Source organism: Rhipicephalus microplus, chromosome 4, assembly GCF_043290135.1.
Source record: "Rhipicephalus microplus isolate Deutch F79 chromosome 4, USDA_Rmic, whole genome shotgun sequence".
Lineage (NCBI taxonomy): Eukaryota > Metazoa > Arthropoda > Arachnida > Ixodida > Ixodidae > Rhipicephalus > Rhipicephalus microplus.
The window spans coordinates 10,681,186-10,700,433 of NC_134703.1; the positions used below are offsets into that span (position 1 = coordinate 10,681,186).

The following is a 19,248-nucleotide window of genomic DNA, read 5'->3' on the forward strand; positions in this document are numbered from 1 at the left end:
GCGATAAGGCGATGCAATGCATGCACGTATAATAGCGCATTTAAAGTATGAAACATCAGGATAACATTCCAATTGGTGTATACTTGGTAATATCGCGATACCTGTATACCCCGATTTTTATACCGCCCTGGTTTGCTTAATGAGCACCTAAACTTGACTGCAAGCGCGGTTCCGCATTTCGCCCCCATCATAACCTGGCCATCATAGCTGGGAGTCTTTCTCGTGTCCCCGAAATAATGGATAGTAATGGTATAATTAACGTTTCAAGAAGCTTACATGAATAGAGCGGACATTGAAGCCTTGGCAAGTTACAAACCTTGGAAAACGATGCTGGCATCTTTTCCACATCAAGCATCATCCCTTAACGGCGCCACAGCGGACAACGTAAGGAACAATGACAATCGCTGAATCCCTTCTTCTCCTTGAAGGTGGACAACCAACTATAGCACGTTGAAGAGTATCCTCATTTCCAAAACGGGCAAGAGCGCACGGGCTAGCCACATGCAATAGTATAGTCAAAGCACGCTTATGTACGACCTAAAAAGCCCACGTGCTATCAAGCATGTCCCGTTTACGGGGAACACATAATCGCTGTGTAGCGACGATTATTCATTACACAGTCATACTATATTATTACGTATTTTACCAGTGCCCAGTCAAACTTTTCTCGCTGGCCCGCTACGTGCAAGTCAGCTTAGTAAATACCGCAACCTTACGCGCTCCCTCAAGAATGGCACAGACCCAGCGCAATTTGAAGGAGGACCATTCATTACAAGCAGTGACTGTAATAAAGCTTAAACGACGGTCATTCGTCTCGCGGCGTGTCGCGTCATTACTATTATGGGTCGGGTCCAATTAAATTAACGTAGACGGCCCAGGACTACTTGGACAATACACATTGGACCCATTCCCACAGGCCACCTAAGCAATCATGTCTTCAGTCTCTTTTTGTTCACGCAATGGGCTCACCAGAGGCAACATACAAAGCTACACACGGAAACGACTCGTCGGTCAGGTGACAGCGGGCTAAAGTATAAAAGCGCCTGTAAGAGGCGCTTTCGGGTCTGTGCGTCTACCACTGCCCGCAACAGCGCCTAAGTACTGCTTACAGCACGCTCTCTATTATGCTGAAGAGCAACGTCGCACTGGTACGGAGATGCGAGCGGAGAGGAGGCCGAGACCAGTCGCGCCTTTTCTCATTTCTCGGTCTCCATATCCGAGGGCGCGCCGATGGCTGTAATTACGACAGCGACCCGCAAAACTTGCGAAACAGTTCCGATTCTGCTCCCTGCCTTCTTCGGATTCGCCTCGAAACTAATCCAAGAAAGGGTCACGGTCACGGCTCACACAAACATAAAATAGACAAAAAGCAGAGAGAAGAAGACTGCATGCAACGAGGCTAGTCCAGCGCCGTACAATTACGCACACGCGTCGGACTGCGGAGCCAACTGCGGCCAACGTCCTTGTGCCTTCTGTCTTCCTCAGTCAGCGCCGGAAACAAACTCGGCAGCTCTTTCTCAGCACTTCCTCCCGGTAAGTCAGTAAAAGTGGCTGCTGGCTAGATAACCGAAATAAAAATTGGGGGACCCTTATAAGTCGCCTTTAAGTGTTGAGCACGATTGCGATATCCTGTCTTTGGTGCATTCTTCTACCACCTCGCATACTTATTGTATGATGTTACTCGAGACGTTTGAATTGTGGGTTAATTACTACAATGTAACCGATAAAGTTGAAAGTGACTTGTGCCATTGAAGCTTTCGCATATAGCTGCATTCTGTGTAATGGGTAACATGCTTCAAATCGCAAGCAGTTATGTTCATGAAATGTTTTCGAACTTGCTTTGAACCCACTGCGCTATCGTAAGTGAATACGCGCATGACGTGTGTATCTTTTGTAATGAATGGCCGGCTTTAAAGCACGAAGACATTCTGATATTCACTTGTTCTGACGCCCGATGGCAATGTACGCTTGTTGGAGCACGCACCTCGGGATCGCCAACACGCTTCAGGTTGTTGCCCCTGCAGTCCCTTTTAGGACAAAGCACCGTGACGCGCTGTTGCGGCAGGGTGACACGTTGGGACGGCATCACTTCTGAGGCGCAGATTCTTCGTTCACAATCCGAAATCGGTCATCAACTGCATGCTGTACGTGTACGCATTTGCAGTGAAGTGGTGTGAACGTAACAAACTCCACTTGGTCGGCGTCCAGTCTCCGCCTCGGCCACGGCACACGAAGTCGACCCATGCTTGTCTCAGCACCGGGTCGGACGGGAATCTGTGGAACTTGCTCCTATCCTCCGTTTCACTAGCGCAAGACTTTTCAGGGCAAAATGTCGGTGCCATGGCGACGGATTCAGATCGAATCACTTCCGTGCCCTCTGAGCAGTGTGTAATCTGTACTCACGAGGACGCACAATATTCTGGACTCCACTCGCTCTCCTCACAGGTTCGCTGGATGATAGCGACCACACGCCGCGAGCAGACGACCGAGAAGGCGACGCGTTTTCTGTTGCCTGACGTCATCCCAACTTGCCAGACTGCTGCGTGAAATCACCGAAATTAGTACTATAGGCTGACGTCAACGTAGTGTTCATGTCAATAGGATTACCAAGAAAAATTTCACTTTTACATTAAAATAAAATATCTTATCCGCATTTGCTGAGCTTCACACTTCGCCTGAGCGATCTCTGTAAACAGGAGATTTTTATGGCAGAACAAACTCGCCTTCGAAAAAAGGTGTCAGTATTCCTTTAACGTTCCAAAAACGTGATCTCGAGAGCGTAGTGAAGGGCTCCGGAAATTTCGACCACCTAGGATTCTTTAACGTGCACCCAAACCTGAGCACACGGGCCTACAGCATTTTCGCCTCCATCGAAAATGCAGCCAGCGCAGTCGGGATTCGATCTCGCGACCTGCCTTCGACAATTCTCACCGAAGTACCCAGGCAGGACTATTAGACGAAACGACGCAACATAGCGCCCCGGTGTGATTAGCCGGAGATGACATTACTGTGTCGCGTTCAGAACACCGCGCTAAGAATTTCAAGACGAAATCCGAGGAATGCCGCTATAAACCGGCTTGAAACACTTCGAGAGTTTTTCGCTCACAGGGCGCAGTGGTGCCTGCGTTCTTGGGAAGGCAGAGCGCCCTTCGTTCTCGCACATCGTCTGGGCCATGCTCGCCGCCCCTTTTTCGGAGGCTCCGCCGGCCCAGACGTTGGCCAAAAGAAAACATAGAAAGGCCGAGGATCCCTCGCGTCGTCGTGTGAAAAGCGGCGACGGCAATCAAGGGCGCGCCTTTGTGGCGGTGCTCGTAGACGAGGCAGGCAGCGCGTTGCCGCCGACGGCAATGGACAATCGTGGCGGCAATTTCCTGCCCCGAACGGAGGCCGCCCCTGTGAGGCAGGACAAAGCTGCGCAGAATGGCGCTGGCCGCCGCCACCGATGAGGCCGCCCCAAGATGCGAGGGAATGAGAGATGCCAGCGCGTATGACTAAAGCCCCTGTATGGCCCTGTAACTTTCTCGCTGTTACACGTAGGCAATCCCAACCGAACGTACTGCCACATCCAGCGGCCGTGACCCGAAAGAAGGGACCCTCTGCGGCGAAAGCTTTCTACGACATGGTCAACGTTCGTTGCGGGCGGAAACACTATGGGAGAGCAAACGTTATGGAGAGCGAGAGAGATCAATGATCGCCGCGTCTTTCTTGCTTCGTTTCTCAGGCACGCCTAAGCAACGTCTATAAACGTTTCCACTGAGGTGGGTCGCCAAACACATTACTGTAGCGGGTTGAAACCTTTTATGTAGGCCGGCATCGTTACGGCGGGCGTTGTTTAGACGGAAATAAGAACCACTAAATGCTCATTGAAAAAAAAGAAGAATAAAAGGCAATGCAGGAGAAATGACACTAGTCGCACGAAAAAAGAATCCGACTGAAGCATAATGCACGCCAGACGTTGGGGTCACATGGAAGGAAAACACCGAAATAAATCGGATGTAAGAACACGAAATACACGTTGCAGGTCACTTGAACGCCAAGCACCTACAAATGATTTAGATATGTTTATAGGATAGCATTAGGTGAAGTGATCACTTAGTATTCATCTACGCCGTTGAAGAACGCCTGTGACAAACTTACGTCGCTTCATATTTCCCGAACTAATATAATAATTAAGAAATAAATTTGCCATCTTAAAGTGGTTATCGCATTTCATGTGTCAAGGAGAACGACGTAGAAATACTATAGAAAGGCCACACTGCCACAGACATGCTTCGATGCCACGTGTAACTTCATTCAAACCCCTACACGAGTGCCATTTCCGTGTTGCCTCTAGAAACTTTCGTTATTCAAATGCGGTAAAACATAACTATTCTCTTCTAATATGTTCCAATCAGGTTTTAGGGCATTTTAAATTCAACCTCGAGAGCATATTTCTTGTAGTCCTAATTTTTCGAAACACGTATAATTACCAATTTTAAATCTCCTAACGTTTCAAATCTCCTAACCTTTCAAATTTTCCCACTCCGGGGGGCGAATACCCCGGAGTGCGGACGTGCCATTGATTTTGAAGGAAAAGCAAGAAAAGTTCCGAAAATCAAGCCCATCATTCATTAGACTTATATGTGATCTCCTCTATCTAATTACTCGTTTCTTGGTCGATTCCCCAGAGAGGGTGTGAGCCATACATTAGGGCCATCAGAGGCAGCAGCAGCAAGCTCCCCATTTCAGCAAAGCGCTGTGCTGTTACGGTGCAGCGTCAATGCATGAAACTATCCTTGGAACGGTGCTCTTCCGGAAAGGCAGAGAGTTCAGTTACAAGAATACGATGCTGAGTTCCCCCATTGAACTTTTGCCTACACAGGCCTGGTCTGGTCCAGCCACCTTTATGTCTCCATTAGAATGAGAGTAAATCTCTGGATAATTTCTTTCTAACGCGCAGATTATTCACCAATCAGACTTAAAAACGAATCGCGACGGAGGTTCCCTACCGGTTCTTACTTCTTTAGGACTGGGTTATAGCCCCAGGAGGGCCGTATGCGACTTCCATCGAAATCACACATTTTTTTTCACAAAAATTGGGTTATCGCAATCAAGCATGTCCATTACAACATGTTTTTTTTTCTTTTTCTAGTAAAATCATCGGGCAAATGAATTCGAAACTATCTATCGCTGAACATTTTGGAATTATGAACAAATTCTTTTATGTAGCAAGGCACATCTCGATCCCTTGTGATGGGTTGCGCAAGGATAAAAGGGGCAATCAATCAATCAATCGGTCGGTCGGTCGGTCAGAGCGGCATAACTATCAGCAGGCCCTCGTGAAAAATTCTAGACGTAAAAAAGAGGACGACGATTGTGGAGCTCGTGCGAAGAAAAAAAAAGAGAATCATGCTCGTGTATGCGATAATGCACGCTATATTACAATCCTGACTAGGAATTATGGTTTCAACACAGCCGAGTGACGCTGAAAGTGAATTCAGTGATTCATTTTCCTTTTAATTCTCCAATGAACATTGATTGATATGTGGGGTTTGACGTCCCGAAACCACTATATGTATATGAGAGACACCGTTGTGGAGGGCTCTGGAGATTTAGACCACCTGGGGTCCTTTAACCTGCACTCAAATCTGAGCACACGGGCCTACATCATTTCCGTCCAATTTGCATTTCACTTCAGTATCGCCAAGAGGTAATTCCCCAGAACGAATGCGTTAATTATCTAGGTGTAGTTCATGACAAAAAATTTTGTTGGCGAAAACACACTGAATATATTAAATTTCAGACAGCTCGTGCTGTTGGAAGAATTCGTAAATTTGGTAGACACTCCACGGACCCACGCACGGACAATCTTTTTTCATGATTTATCGCATGCATATTTGTCTCATTTTAGGATTTGATGGAGTTTTATATTCTGCATGGCCAGCTTACGCAATTAATCCCATGGTTCTGGTAGAGCGAGAAGGTCTGCGTATTTGTCTAGGAGTGCCAAAATTTAGGGCAAATTCACTTGCAGATTTGCGCATTCTCAGTGTGAAAACATATTTAAAAATTTACGCATTTTCACTGAGACGATTGTAGTTTATGTTCATTTCTTAATCAGGAACACTTTTTAATGAGCCTTGGTCTCCGGTATATAGGCCTCAAATTTTATTTGTGTAAAATCAACTACAACCTCTAAATGTTAACATACGTGAAATCGTTCCAAATAACTCGGTGGCAAGAGCTAAAATCAAATCTGATGACATATTTCATTCCAATTCCAAACTTCTACCTAATAGGCACCTGATACTAATCTAATTGCCACTGATTCATCAATGCGTGGCGACACAGCAGGTATTTTCTCAGAGACATCATCTCGGTCATCCTCAGTGCGTCTACCGGATTATACATTTATATTTGGTGCAGGGCTCCTTGCCATTATTTTGCACCTTCCGAAAATTTCCACTAAATAATTCAGCAGCTACTGGTTCGCTCTCCGTGTGTATCTGGCTTCAGCAACCCCTTCCGATTCTTCCATTGGAAATGCATTCACTTCATTTAAAAACTTCCGTAAAGTGCGGTTGCCAGGTCACCGTGGCATAATTTTAAACGAGATGGGTGATGCTCCCTTGGTGTTGTTACTTATACCTGATATTGGTTTCATTACTGAATCTACATTTCGCAAATCTTCATTACTTCTATGAAAACTAGGTTACCAGTACAATAATATGGTCATGTGTTTTTGTTTTCATATTGGGATAATAAATGGCGCTCAACTCACAAATCGGAGGTGTCTTTCAGAAAATTTTGATGCCGGATTCCTCTTCTTAATTTTTACTTATAAAAGAAGCGTCATTTCTTTTAGCGTAGAGGAGGTTACACCTCCTACATGCATAAAGGAGGTGCCACCGCTTCCGCATAAGGAGGTTAAGAAGGTGTGACCTCCTTTATGCTTTCACTGTGAAGAGCCTGAAAACATCGATCACTTCTTTTCTTACTTGCACTGTAAAAAAAAATGTCTCGGTACACAGCAAAAGCTGCTGGTAAATCGTTGCCGGAGGCATTCTGTAAATGAGTAACAGCAGGCTCCGTATCACGAAGTCTCTGTTATACATTTTTCCGTATTCTCTTTCACATCATATCTGTATTCCTGAACACAGCAGATCTGTTATTTCAAACACAGCAAATCTGTTAACCCAAACACAGCAAATCTGTCAACCCAAACACAGCAAATCTGTCAACCCAAACACAGCAAATCTGTTAACCCAAACACAGCAAATCTGTTATTCCAAACACAGCAGATCTGTTATTCCAAACACAGCAAATCTGTTATCCCAAACACAGCAAATCTGTTATCTCAAACACATCATGACTCTGTTTGTAGGAATACAGAATTTGCTGTATTTAGAGGAGGAATAAACGGAGATCGCTGTAGAGCAGTCTGGCTGTAAATTATTCCGTTATTATTAATGAAAACAGAAGCTTCAGTAAAACACCTGGTTTCGTTTAATGGCTTTTCTGTGCTTGACTAAGGTTTTGTGTAGTTTCTTTGCCTTGAAGGAAAGAGTTGTTTCACTGAGCATAAAATAAACTTAGTTTTGGTAGTAACTTAATTTGTGAAAAACTAACACAAGCTTTTGTTGACCAGTACTGTCGAAAAGCCGATGTTTTACGGGATGGAATGGAATGTTTATGTGGCTGCCTGTAGATTCTCATGATTGAGTTTTATGTCCAATTTTATGTACTGTTTCAACCTACACTAATGCAGTCTTTATGTACTGTGTGTGTGTAAACCACCCCTGCTGCTGCATACCATATAAATAATAATGCAACATTAACAAAACACAGATGAATTTATTTACATATAATACATGTGCTGTAGCTTGCTACATCACCATTCTTCATCACTTCAGCATGTTTATGCCTGAAAAGAATGTGAAAAACAAGTGATCAAATGAATGCAAGAAGCAACTTACACACACTTTATAATGCCTTCTCTGTGTATGTATATGGCCCTTGATACAAAAAGTAGGGGCACGTGGTAGAGCAAAATGTGAAAAAAAAAATCGCTTTGTTTTCTTTGCAATTTGGGGAGGGGTGTCCCTTTGTGCATCCACATTCGTGCTTTTCATAAACAGCATTTTTGGTGGCTCAAAACCAGTTTTTCCAAAAGGAAGTAGCCAGTGAAAACACACTCTAGTGCAAGCCCCTTGCATTCGCTCTATGCTTACGGCCTAATTTTCTGACGTACAAAAGTCAAAATGCTTGTCTAGAGTCAGCTGTGTATAGAAGATTGTCGGGTAACTTCTAAAGCAGTCCGAAGACACTGTGCACCTTTGTATTCACAATCCGCCTTCAGAATACATAGGTTGGAACACTTTCAGCTCCTAGCATCATTACACCTTGCATTTGCCGTGCTTGTCGATAACCTTAGATGCTGGGGGTAAAGAAGGTTCTGAGGAAGTGTAAATTTCGTTGAAGCCCGTACAGTTTTCTTGTTAATGTGAATAAATCCCTGTGACGTACTGAGGTGCTGAACCAGCAAGCTCTTTATTGTTAAACCTCCCAGCCTTTTCAGCATCTTTCGAGGTGAATCACGTATATACATGGGGACAACGGGTATGCTCTAATGGACATGGACTAATATTTCTGATGCAACTGAATAACAATGTGTGAGAACGACTCAGTGTAAGTGTTGAGTTAATGGGAATTGAGTCACAGAATCTTTCCTTTCTTTGTTTAGGGTGAGAGTCCTAGAAATGGCGACATTGAATATTTTTTTTGCATTTAATAATGGTAGTATCACACGAGCCTCTATTCTGAGATAGGATTGAAGCTTGGCCAAACTACAATGAATTTGCTGGAAATCGTTGACCACACTTGACGATACGTTGCAGATAGAGCTGAATGACATCTCACAAAAAAAAAAAAACAAGACAAGCATTGCGAGAGGCTCCACGGCGAAAAATTGACTTTGGCAGTGATTACCAAGCTTGTAACTACTAAACAAAATAATTGAACAGTGTTTCTGACAGTGCGATCACTTTTCACCTGTTTTTGAACTTTATTCCATATCTCAAAACAGTTTTTTATTACTTAGCTACCATTATTTCCCATGTATTTTAAGATAACCAGTTGATTATTTTTTTTGTATACAGCTACTGAAGCAAAATAGAAGCTATGCACTTTACCGTTATTGTGTTACAAATTTTCATAGATGCCAATTAACTCAAAAGTCAAGCTCTAGTGGTAAAAAATTCACAAAAATTCTATATTATGAAGTTAAAAGAGCAAAAAGTTTGGAAGAAAATGATGTATGGATTATATGAATATCCCTTTTAGTCACTGAGAAAACTACCTAAAATCAGCAAAAATGCACAGGATGTATAGGGCCTGCCCGGCGCTCCTGAGAAGTTTCCCACTGGCTCTGATCATGCTCAGAATGAGCAGTTACATTTTCAGAAATATTTGTTGCTATTGTATAGCAGAATGCACGGGTGAATACCTATACTGATTTTCAACTTTGCATTCTGCTGTTAAGCTCTATGTGCCACATATAGCTACAAATTATGGCTGAACTTTCTTAATATAGATTTACCAGCGCAAAAAAAGACGGCACATATTTTAATCATGAACCAACTCGCCCAAGCAGCAGCTTTAGTGAAATTTTTTAAGCACTGTTTATTGATCACAGAATGTTTTTTTTCACTATGCTGAGGTGGGAGGGGGGGGGGGTTGAGGATCCTGTAAAAAAACTGAAAGAGCTTGACCTGAACTAAGAAACATCATGTGAATATACACTACACTTATTCGTAGCCAGGCGGTGGCACACCGGGCCCGTGCCTCTCCCCTCCTTCCCCCCAAACTTTTTTCTCCATGAAATACTTAGCGCAAAATTACCATTTGCCTGCCCAGACCTCTGGTTCAGATCAAAAAGGGCCCCCTCCCCCTAAAAAGTTCTGTGTATGCCCTTGGTTTAGATGAATGAATTTCCAAACCCTGTTTAACATAAGCATCAGTGAGATTAGATAGATATATGGGGTTTAATGTCCTAAAACCACATATGGTTATGAGAAACGCTGTAGTGGAGGGCTCCGGAAATTTCGACCACCTGGGGTTCTTTAACGAAGCATCAGTGAGATTGATAACTAGGATAAAATTAAGGCCAAACCTTCCATTTTTCTCTTTTCACAACATACTATATGTCCTTGGCACAATTCACAGTATATAGAAATCTCAATTGAGAGTGCATTTTCATGTGCTGGCTCTTGTGAAATAATAGCAGTATATTTTGACTACACTCCGAAGGACAAAAAAAAAGAAAACGCCAGGCTCATAATACTTACAAACAAATTAAATTGAAAATGCAAAGCCACAATCAAGATAATATTCAGCTCTAATAACCGGATATCATCAGAAAATGTGTATGATTCATGCTCACACTTTCACTGATTGAAACGCAGCTTCTGGGCCAACTTCATTATCTTTGTGTGCACACTTGTGCGAGACTTCTGGCCACCTTCGCACCTGCTGCCCTTTTTCGTGTTGGAGCCCTTTAAGGTTATCAAGGTGTGGTTCAAATGAAACATATGAGAAGAGCACAAGGATGGGTACAGACTCGTCAATGGGCTTCATTTAGAACACGTATGGTTACACGCTACAGTCTGCAAATTCCTCATCTATGCATCATAGACTTGCATTAATTCTTGTACAATCTGAGCCAAATACGCTGGCCCAATCATTTTCCTCCTGAAAAAAAAAAAGAAGACCTCAGCAAGCTTAGGAGCCAATTGGTCAAGGCTGCATCTCCGAATTTCATTCTTGCCAGTAATGGCTGTCATAGTTTCTGACAAGTAATCAATGGACTTTCACTGAAGTCAGAGGCAGATAAGACCCTTGTCAGGAATCAACAACTTGTGTTCCCTGCGCCGTTCATATATATATTGGCCTGTTTGATTGATGTAAACATTCCTCCTGGTTTGATAAGCAACTAACAAACTAAAAGGTGTGGCACTTAGTGCAATTTTACACACCCTACTAGTGGTTTGTACGCTCCCAAAATTTTTCCAAGGCTTCCTTTGAAAAAATGTGCAATGGCCTTTTTCAGTCTTCGAATACGCACAATCATAAAATAAGTCTTCACATGCTCGTGGTAAATATGTTCAGAATGTATGATCTGATGTTAAAGTTGGGTTAATATTAAAGCACAGCATTTTGTCTGGTGAGCTAGTTTGTGGGTGAAGGTTACTCTTCTGTGCCGTTCAAGGTAAATGCTAAGACCCCGCATTGCCTCTATGAGGTGTGCAAGATTGCACTAAGTGCCACCCCACTGAGTTCGACGTGCGCTCGTCAAGTAGGATAACGAAGTCACTCAGACATGGAGGAATGTTAACATTGGTCATACAGGTCAATGTATAAATGAATGATGTAGGGAACACCAGCCCTTGATAAAGACCAGACAAGGTTCTCACCTGCCCAACTTAAATGCATACGAATTGTTTACTTTTAGTAAACCATGGCAGACTTTACTGGCAAAGACAAGAATTGAGATGCAGTTGTGACCCAATGGCACTTGAGCTTGCCTAGGCTTTTTTCCTAATGAACAAAAGCAATGATTGTGTCTGTGATACTTCACTCAGACTATCAGAATGAACGCAGGTTCCCTGCATGAGTGTACTGAATAAAACCCAGTTGCAGGTCTGCCCTCATCTTCCACTCTTCTCCTCCGACAACATCTGTTATTTAAGTGTATAAGTATCTACTGCACCTTGTAGCTGGAGTTAGGCTCACACTCATGTTGTAAAATGTCATCAATTTACTTGACCTCCTCGCACAACAATCAACACATAATGATATCGACAAGGGAACTCACCCAGTGCAATGATTGTAGGCGTTGATGGCAACTCGGCAAGCTTTTCAGTGATGCTTGTTCCCTCCTGGATGAGCAAAAATATCCCATGTACACAAAAGCACAAAGAGATATGTACAGTTGCGGCCATTCCAATATATAAATCAGAGATGCGATCCCTGCAATTCCGTTTTCCACCATGGTTCCTGGTCTATTGCAGGCTGTGTGCACCAAGTACAAATTACCTACCTAGGAGCCTTGAAACTTGGAACAATTTTAGAGCAAAGTAGAATGGATAGCGAGCACGCAAAAAAACCTGCTCACATTTTGATTCATTTTTCTCTTTGGATTACAGCAACATCATAGACAACTCTGAATGATTGCAGGTCAATATATCAATGTTAGTGGTGATAGTATTGCTTAAAATTATTTTGCATGTGCGACAGCAAGGGACAAAGTGAGCAACATCTTGCAACAACTCTGGCCTATTCCCATTCTTAGTGCCCTCCTCACTGCGTCGTAATGAGGCACTACAGCCAAAGTGACGAGAAACATTGTTCTGCAGTGCATTGCAAAAAACTAATGCTTTGTGCATGTGGAGCACTCTGATTGCACACAAACACTTTTTTTCCCATTGAGCCTGAAAAAGGCTAGTAAACCAAGTTTGTGCACTGTGGTTCACCATGCGTGCACCATGCCCCAACACAGTTTTTGTTGCATGAAGTCTCACTTTTCACAGCGCTACGTTCCTTCTCATTCACTCTGTGAACTTTATAGTCGGATGCTTGGGGACTTCACTCCCTATCCTAGTGGCTCTGATGAAACAATGGCACCTGCCCGCACTAACTGTTGGCTCAAGGGCAGTGTATTTTTTTTTTCAGAACATTTTTGTGACTACGACACAATGCGGATAACCAAAGTAAGTTCCACAAAAAAATTGAAAATTGCCTTTTTTTTACACTATCTTCAAATGCTGATACTTGTGACAAAGCGCGTGTTCCGGTGTAATTTTAATGAATAATGCTGCTGTACAAAGCCACCAAAATTACCTTAAAATGAAGCACAAAGGCAAAAGATATGCAAAGCTACACTATCCTCCTTTTAACTTGTGTCCAGCAATTCATGAATTAGGTATTTTTGGATGTTTAGCATATTTGTTCTGTCAAAAAATTTTGCTGCAGCGGTCACTAAATTCTCATACGGTAGCATTGCACTTGTTCTTTATGGGAAGAAAATACATCGATTAAGAAGTGTAAAAAAGTTAAGTCTGCTCAAAGTTCAGAAATTGTGAAATTAGAAGAAAACTGATTTCAGCAGTCAAAGTTTAATTTTCCTTTATACAAAAGCAGCTTTTTTCACAAAATTCAACTGAAAAAGCTATTGTTTTGTGCTAAAAACCTGCACAGCATTCAGTCGATCCCAGATATATTGAACTCGAAGGGGATCGCGATATATGTAGTTCAATATATCGATGAGTCGAAACACAAAATATGTGTATTTAAGGCATAAATTAGAGCATCTCAGACCTAAAAACAGTTTTTTGAAATCCTAACAAGCACTTAAAGAATGATTCTCTCACAATATGATAAAGAACAAGGCCTGAACATCTACTTTTGCAAGTTATCGCACTTCATTTCACTTGAAAATAGTCTGTAAACTTTTCTCTCTTTTTGCGTGCCACCAAGTTTCAGTTGTCCTCAATATCACTGGACCCTTCCAAGTAAGCAAATTCAGCTCATTTGGCCACAACAGCGCTGAGTGGCACTGAATGCCAATGTAAGCTCCGTAGAGCGTTGGTGGCGAAAGCAATAATTCCACGGCACCGTCAACATTGGGCATCATCTCGGCATCCATGCAGTCAGAACCAGCGACGTCGTCTTCTGCTCCAATGAAGCCGCTCGCTGTCCGAGATGGTGCCCGAAAACACTAACAAGGCATAGAATTTACTGAGGCATTGTACGCCCTTGACAGCAGTCATGACGCACTCAAAGTCGTCACCTGGCACAAAGCCCGCAAAGAAACAGTTCACGACTGTGCTTTACTTGAGGTCGCTCCTAGCACCAGCCATGATTTTTATCGCTACGAGCGTATCAATGTGTAGCGCCGACTTCCAAATGATGATTTATCAGTAACGAGGCGAGAAGTACACAGGTCCACAAGCCACAAAAGGCGATGCTGCCCACAAACGAGCAAGCTCCCACCGTCAGCATGTTGGTGATAGCGATGTCACTTGTGGCTTTGTCATTTTGTAACCGACAGCTGTTGCTTTGGTGCGGAAAGCTAGAAAAAAGCGTAGCCTCCGAAATGAGCGTTCTAAAACCGGAAGCACCAAAATACCTCATGAAGTTGCACATCTCGAAGGCCACGCTTTTCAGTCCCACATGCCATCATACACGATTGAATGCGAACATCGCAATGAGATCACTAAACTTCCTTAAGTCATTCCACTTCGTTTTGGTGCCCTCGGTCATCACCATGCCCCCACGTTAAAACCTGCAGATCGCACATCAAGCATACCGGTGCACTCACAAGTGCTGTGCAACGAGCTAGATCAGCAAGATGGAGTTTCAATGTTTCACTTTTCAGCACCCCCTTTTAGTCACTTGCACGCGAAAAGGGATCGGAACTTGTCGAATTGTGGCTATAAATGATCATTATTTGTTAGGAAAAATGCAATTTGTGGGCTTTAGCGTGGCTCAGAGTTCAATTTAGCGGATGTTCTGCTGTGCGTGAGTTCGATAGATGTGTACAGCAGTCCCGTATTTTTGCATGGGAAATTCAAGGGGATCTCTCAACTTTTTGATATAGCCAATAATTCGATATATCATAGTTTGATATACCCGGGATCGACTGTATTCTATAAAATCTAGAACCTAAAGCTGTTCTCAACAAACCAATACATCACTTTCTGAAAAGATGTTACTGGCCAGTTTTGTACTAACATAATGCAACAAAGTGAAACTTACTTCAAATACTTGGTAAAGGTAGTTCTTGTCTTCCTTAAAATGCGCGCAGAGGAATGGTAGCACAGCTACCTGGACTGCTTTTTCTCTTTGTCCTTCGTCTCTCACGCGCACCACCAGTTCCATAGTATGTTTCGTCGGCGCCTCCTCCATCATCTGAAATAATGCAGGCGCACAGGCCGCCATCCTCTCCTGGAAGATTTCCTGCAATTATTCCAAAAATCAAAGTAAATAACAGTTACTTGATAATAGATGAATTCATCTGTAGAGATATTAAAGTGAAAACTGATTGAAATGTAGAACTATATTACCACCCTACAATTGAGTGCAACAGCTGTGACACGCCAAAAAAAGAAGACAAAAAACAGACTGGTGGGGAATACCACCCTGAAACTACTGCACCAGCTTACTAGAACATGTTGTTGGCTAGTAGGTTCAGGCTGAAGAAAGGTAGGGACGTAAACCACATAGACAAGAAAAAAAGAAGTGGACGAGATAGAGCATTGATTGCAACAGATTTTGTTTGCAAAATAAAAAAGGCTCCTTTTGTTTTTGTAAACACCAAAGCATATGAGCAGGAAAATGGCGTGCACTCCACGATTATGACATCACTATAAAAAAAAAAAGGGGTTCAGCGGCAAATCGCTGTCACAACCAGACTCCCTTTCACAGTTATCTCCAACATCAGCAGGGGGTGTGCTACTGTGCTCTTGATCTGAACTGGATTCAATTTCAGGTACTTCCGTGCACTGTGTTGCAGTTTTGCCCCGGTGATACCTTGAAACATGTGTTCTGAAGGAACCTGCTGACCTCAGCACACTACCACAACCCACAAAAGGACACATAACAGCATCAATTCCACTCTCCAGATGGGCAGCTATGTGACCAAGAAGCTCCGTGCGAGTAGGCACACTCGCCCCGCATGACAACACAGAGCAGACAAACGCATCATCAGTCTGTTTGCTGCATCGCTTCTTGTGATGTCTGAAGACGTGACTTCTTAGGCTCTGATAGTTTTTAAACAAAGCTCCACAAGGCTCACAAGGGCAAAGGGCACCGCCCAACACACTGCTGTGATAGTGGTAGTGCTCGAAGTAGTCGGTCAATGTTGAAAATGTCTGTGCGCAATGCCGGCAAGTGGGCATTCTTCATTGATGTTATGGCTGCAATGAAGGTAGAGCACTTATTTTGCTAAATTACATTCACTGGCTTGTGCACTTTTTCAGACCGCCCAATTTTATAATAAAAACACTGCTACAATGGTAATAATACCTTACAGTCTACAATAGTAGAATCATTCCAATATCTGGTTAGCATGTCAGGTTATGTTCAATTTCATATGAACATTAGCCAATGCTTTTTAAGCAGTCCTCTATATAAGAGCACAGTGAATATAAATATTCTTGACCTGCTACAAATGTTTAAACTAAGTTGAAGCAGGCGGCGCAAGGAAAAGAAATAATGACGGAGACTGTAACATTAACTGCACAAATTCTACAGAAAACTGCACCCATACTTGCGCAACTTGGGTCTCTTAAAAGGCTATTCCTGAATGTGCAGTCAAAAGTGAGCTTAGCATATGCTCCAACATTACACATGTTCACAACTTAAGTAATGCTATCCATTATATCGCTAATGTTGACAACAGATGTTCATATCTTGCACATATGTGAAAGCAGCTTCAGCCTCTCAAGTGCAGCCAGGTCCAATATTGAATACAATTACTTTAAAATTTTAGCTTGAAACATAATTACTTTAAACAATTACTTAAAGCTTTTTGTGATATATTGACTAATCAAACAGTTGATACCAAGTATGAATTGCACCGTAGCCTGCCAGTAGTACGCGCAAGAGATGGAAATGGGTGGCTTCAAGATAGGGCACCCAAAACTTCGCATATGCGATCGCTTGATTCTGTTGCCATACACCAACTTCTTGGGTACACACAAGGACTCCCATGCTGGATTAGCTGCAGTTAAGCAGTAGTATGGCTAAGTGACGTGCAAATTCGCAATGTTGTCGGGTGTAAGCAATGTGTCGTGCAATTCCAAAGAAATGAACTGCTGAGCACGCAAATCAATAGACACAACAGAACATGCATGCGAAATGCGAGCGCCAATCGTACCTCACGGCTGTCACTCAAATTCCGCCAAGTACGGCAAAATAAGTTTACACACAGCCAAGTGACAGTTGCTGCCCCTGTCGTCTCCTACACCTATTTTTGTAGTAATGGACGTATGACTTGCAAGCGATGCAGGCATGGAAAACACGAGTGCTTTGTCTGCGCTCGATAAGACGACAAAGACACGTACACGCCTGGTGTGTACGTGACAGCAGACTCCTGCTGATCCGGCTTACAAGTGCACCTTATAACAGCCATGTGCATGGGCACCGAGGAGATCACTAATGAGTGCGTGCACAAACTGACCTGTGACATCCTCAAACTACAAAGATGCAACTCAACAGCAGGCTTCACCACAATAATACAATTAAGTGACACTAACAAAGGAAAAATGCCGTTATTGCTGAGTGCAAGCAATGCTTCATATAATTCCGAAGAATTAAACTGTTCACTGTACTGCTTCCTGCATGCGCAACTCAATAAAGGTGCAACACAGCGTGCGAGCACTATGGTCGTACCTCATAGCCGACACTAAAAATCCACAAAATGCACTGAAATATGCCTACGCACAGTAATGTTACCGTTGCTACCCCTACTGTTTTCTGTGCCTAATTTAGTAATAAGGTATGTATGAGCGATGCAAGCATGGCAAACACGTGTTTCATTATTCACCTTATAATAGCGACAGACATGTTACATGCCTAGCTCGTATGAGCTGTGGCATGCGAGTGCACCTTATAACTGTTTATAAGATAGGTAATGATCGATAACGGTGAAATAAATGCCTACCTGATTGTGATGTGTGCCAGGTGATGGACTTCGCAGGAAGGTGAGAGAGCTCTGACAATAGCCGCCTGCCTTGACCACGTAGGGTGCCAGAGACCACTGAGCTGAACAAGTGAAGAGTGCGCCAAAAAACTTGACAAGTGAGGAACCAAACAAATGAACTGCTAGCACTACTTGGTCCTGAGCACGTAAATCAATAACAAGATGCAACACAACCTGCATGCAAAATGCGAGCACCAATCGTACCTCACGGCTGTCACTCAAATTCCGCCAAGTACGGCAAAATAAGTTTACACACAGCCAAGTGACAGTTGCTGCCCCTGTCGTCTCCTACACCTATTTTTGTAGTAATGGACGTATGACTTGCAAGCGATGCAGGCATGGAAAACACGAGTGCTTTGTCTGCGCTCGATAAGACGACAAAGACACGTACACGCCTGGTGTGTACGTGACAGCAGACTCCTGCTGATCCGGCTTACAAGTGCACCTTATAACAGCCATGTGCATGGGCACCGAGGAGATCACTAATGAGTGCGTGCACAAACAGACCTGTGACATCCTCAAACTACAAAGATGCAACTCAACAGCAGGCTTCACCACAATAATACAATTAAGTGACACTAACAAAGGAAAAATGCCGTTATTGCTGAGTGCAAGCAATGCTTCATATAATTCCGAAGAATTAAACTGTTCACTGTACTGCTTCCTGCATGCGCAACTCAATAAAGGTGCAACACAGCGTGCGAGCACTATGGTCGTACCTCATAGCCGACACTAAAAATCCACAAAATGCACTGAAATATGCCTACGCACAGTAATGTTACCGTTGCTACCCCTACTGTTTTCTGTGCCTAATTTAGTAATAAGGTATGTATGAGCGATGCAAGCATGGCAAACACGTGTTTCATTATTCACCTTATAATAGCGACAGACATGTTACATGCCTAGCTCGTATGAGCTGTGGCATGCGAGTGCACCTTATAACTGTTTATAAGATAGGTAATGATCGATAACGGTGAAATAAATGCCTACCTGATTGTGATGTGTGCCAGGTGATGGACTTCGCAGGAAGGTGAGAGAGCTCTGACAATAGCCGCCTGCCTTGACCACGTAGGGTGCCAGAGACCACTGAGCTGAACAAGTGAAGAGTGCGCCAAAAAACTTGACAAGTGAGGAACCAAACAAATGAACTGCTAGCACTACTTGGTCCTGAGCACGTAAATCAATAACAAGATGCAACACAACCTGCATGCAAAATGCGAGCACCAATCGTACCTCACGGCTGTCACTCAGATTCCGCCAAATATGGCAAAATAAGTTTACACACAGCCAAGTGATAGTTCCTGCCCCTGTCGTCTCCTACACCTATTTTTGTAGTAATGAACGTATGACTTGCAAGCGGTGCAGGCATGGAAAACACGTGTGCTTTGTCTGTTGCACTCAAAGGTGGTGTGGTGTCCATGTCGAACGCGGACAGCATCATGGGCACTTCGGCATTGGGGTCACTAGTAGCCGGCGTTGCGCCCGCGCCAGTGTTGGGTCGGCGCGGG

General features: G+C 43.4%; 2 protein-coding genes across 8 annotated transcripts in view; both read right to left on the bottom strand.

Moving 5' to 3' along the window:
- rols (zinc-RING finger and ankyrin repeat domain-containing protein rolling pebbles) overlaps nucleotides 1-19,248 on the bottom strand; it is a 469,239-nt gene that overhangs the window by 269,175 nt on the left and 180,816 nt on the right. The gene's annotated exons all lie outside the window — the stretch shown is intronic.
- LOC142813947 (uncharacterized) overlaps nucleotides 7,814-19,248 on the bottom strand; it is a 57,243-nt gene continuing 45,808 nt past the window's right edge. The window contains exons 3-7 of the mRNA XM_075891899.1: nucleotides 18,731-18,831; nucleotides 17,702-17,802; nucleotides 14,794-14,994; nucleotides 11,852-11,915; nucleotides 7,814-7,903 (exon numbers count right to left, since the gene is read on the bottom strand). Coding sequence (XP_075748014.1) covers nucleotides 7,884-7,903; nucleotides 11,852-11,915; nucleotides 14,794-14,994; nucleotides 17,702-17,802; nucleotides 18,731-18,831 — 487 coding nt within the window. The 3' untranslated portion in view covers nucleotides 7,814-7,883. The remainder of the gene's footprint in view (nucleotides 7,904-11,851; nucleotides 11,916-14,793; nucleotides 14,995-17,701; nucleotides 17,803-18,730; nucleotides 18,832-19,248) is intronic.